Below are 2,921 nucleotides of genomic sequence, written 5' to 3'. Positions count from 1 at the left end.
AAACAACACAAAGTATCGCGACGTCCCGATACCCGTGTGTATAGCGCTCCTAGCCACACACTGGATCTCCGTCAGCTTCTCGTCCCAGCGCATGTGATCCTCACTATCGTATGTCCTTATTGCTGCCAGTACAGTCTGGTTCACTCGTTCGGCCGCGTTCGCCTGCGGTGCATAGTCCCCGACTTCAGGTGCGTTATGCTTCTCCTATCCAGGAATTGAGAGAATTCAGCTGACACAAATTGCTTTCCATTATCGGTATGCACTATTTCAGGCACGCCAAACTGCGCGAAGACCTCGGCGTGCAAGAATCGGATCACGGCCGAAGACGTCGCCTTAGGCAAAGCCTTCAACCAGACATATCTGGGCATGTGATCAAGGACTATTAGTATGACAACATTGCCACTTCGAGTCCTCGGATATGGACCCAGGGAATCCAGGTACAGATTTTTAATCGGCCTCTCGGTTCTGGTTTCGGCCCCCATGAGTGGACGGTGAACCTGTGTTGAATGTTTTGTTTCTTTGCAGGTGTAATATGTGGCTATATGCCTTCACCTGCACGGTCATCCGGGGCCAATAATAGAACTGTCGAACTCACGTTCCTTGGAGTTGGTATTTGGGTGATCGCCTGTACTTTCTCCGGATCTGTCCTAAGTGCGCCGTCGCCTACGATGTACCCTAAATACTTTAAATATTTATAGCCGAATTTCGATTTTTTTCTTCCAATTGTCAGGTTTGCCTCCTCGAGACACTTGGCCACTTCCTCTAACAGGTGTATATGCTCCTTAAACGTCCGGGAAATAACTAGTAGATCGTCTAAGTATACAAAGACATGGCTTCGGAGTCGTTGTGGAATTACTCGATCCATCAACCGACACAGCCGTTAGGCAATGCAACCCGAAGGGCATCGATTTAAATTGATAGAGTGGTCTGCCCGGCACCGTGAATGCTGCGTACGTCAGACTTTCAGGCTCCAGCTCTATCTGCCAAAATGCGTGCTTTAAATCGATGCTGCTGATGTACACAGTACCCTCTACGCGGCTCAGAATTGACTTAATGCTCTGCAGAGGGTAAGCATCCTTCACGGTTAATTTGTTTAGTTTCCGCGCATCCAGACACAATCGGTTTTTTCCCGGCTTCCGTACCAGCGTCACGCGGTTGCTCCACGGGCTCTCGCTGGTTTCGATGACTCCGAGACGCAACATTTCGTCCACCTCGGCAAACAACAGCTCTTGCACCGCGGGAGACACCGGGTAGAATCGCTCCTTTACGGGTACGGCTCCCTCGATTAATTGAATTTCGGGCCTTTCGAGCGTCGTTCTTCCCAAACCTTGTGTGTCGAATGCCCTGAAGATGTTATTCACCTGGTCCAGACGTGTCTGCTGCGTGTGCGTCAACTCGTGCGGTTCCGTTGGTCTACTCCTATTCAGCACCTCAGCATCAATTTCGGCTAATTCCTTGTGTCGTTCTAGGCCTACTATATGCGGAGCCAGACCAAACTTCCGCCAGAAATCGACCCCTAGGTACAGCGGTTGTTTCAGCGAGGGACACAGGAACAACTCCATAGTCTGCTTCTGGCCTCCATACGTCATTACCGTCGACACATGTCCCAGTATTTTATGAGGAGTGCCGCCCGCTGTTTGTACTGAAAATTTCTTTATGTCTTGAAGTTTCAGCTCCAATTCTCCTATCAGTTCCAGGCCACCTTTTCCCAGAAGGCTCACCGATGCCCCTGTATCCAGTAGTCCCATCAGCGTCCTCGGGCCCAACTTCACTCGTGCGAATGGCCTGTCATCCTGACAAATTGCCGAGTGGACTGCAGCACACACCTGGAGCCGCCTCCTCTTGCGATTCCTGGCCTGTTCGTACTGCCGCTGTCTTTCCTTTATCGGCTTGCGCTCGGACCATCTAGCTTCGGGTAATACCGCTTGGTTAACCTTATATATGGTAGTGTAAATATTCTTATTGCTACTTCTTTCCTTAGGGGTATCTAATTTAACGTTGGAGGGCCTATCTATTGGCTGCTTCGCGGCGACGTGGAACTCGACTCCTCCAATTGCGTCGTGCTCCTTTTCGCGTTTCCCGGTCGACATTTAGGGCATTTAGGGAGGATGACCCCGGCCAGCCCGCACTTGTAGCAAAACAGGTTACGCACGGCCGACTCACACTCAAAATAGGTGTGACCCGGCTGAGCGCAATTCCAGCACTTCAGCTGGGTGCGGTCGCCTCCGGATTCCCTCGTCCTATGGACAGCATCCAATGCCTCGGTCTGTTCCTCCGGGTCGTGAGTGTTCGCATCCAATTCATGTACTTTGTGATCTTCCCTGCGCCTACTACCCCCATGGTCTGGACCGCTCCTTGTCCATCGCGTCGCCAGCAGTTTCTCGGCGTCCGCACACTCTTCTCGCAGCTTCTGGATATTTGGTATCTGCATTGGATAAATCACCCTCGAAATTGCATCCCTAATATTGATCTTTATGATCTTTATTAGATCATAATCCGAGAACGGATTCAGCAATCTCGACCTCAACACCAACATCTCCTGGATGTACTGGTCCGCCGACTCCCCGTGGCGTTGTCGGCGTTCCCTGAGCTCTTGCTCTCACTCGAACTCTGTCCGACGAACTTGAAACTGCTGCTGGAGACCATATCTCAGATTCGGCCAGTCCGGCATTCCTACCGTCCAAACATGCATCCAGTACCAATCCCTTGCGTGGCCACTGACCAATGTGTGAAAGGCTTTCAACACCTCCGCCCACGGTACCTGATACGACGTCTGTAGATGCTCCACCCGGAATATGAATTCCGCCACGGGCATCCTCTTTGGATCGCCGTCGAAGCTAAGTCCCCATCTTCGTATCTGCACTTGCTCCTGCCTAGCCTCTCCGAAACTCGGTCGATTCCTGTTAGGGTTTGCTCCTGCG

General features: G+C 51.5%; 1 protein-coding gene across 1 annotated transcript; it reads left to right on the top strand.

Moving 5' to 3' along the window:
• Positions 1–1,548: 1,548 nt before the first annotated feature.
• On the top strand, positions 1,549–2,283 carry LOC117192013. The gene is made up of 3 exons (XM_033396735.1): positions 1,549–1,635; positions 1,692–1,889; positions 1,982–2,283. The coding sequence occupies exons 1-3, from the start codon at positions 1,602–1,604 to the stop codon at positions 2,092–2,094; spliced, it is 345 nt and encodes a 114-aa protein (XP_033252626.1). The 5' UTR covers positions 1,549–1,601; the 3' UTR covers positions 2,095–2,283.
• The last annotated feature ends 638 nt before the right edge of the window (positions 2,284–2,921 follow it).

This window comes from Drosophila miranda (genome assembly GCF_003369915.1).
Source record: "Drosophila miranda strain MSH22 chromosome Y unlocalized genomic scaffold, D.miranda_PacBio2.1 Contig_Y1_pilon, whole genome shotgun sequence".
Lineage (NCBI taxonomy): Eukaryota > Metazoa > Arthropoda > Insecta > Diptera > Drosophilidae > Drosophila > Drosophila miranda.
Note: the sequence above shows the minus strand (reverse complement) of the source record. Positions and strands in the feature narration are given on the sequence as shown.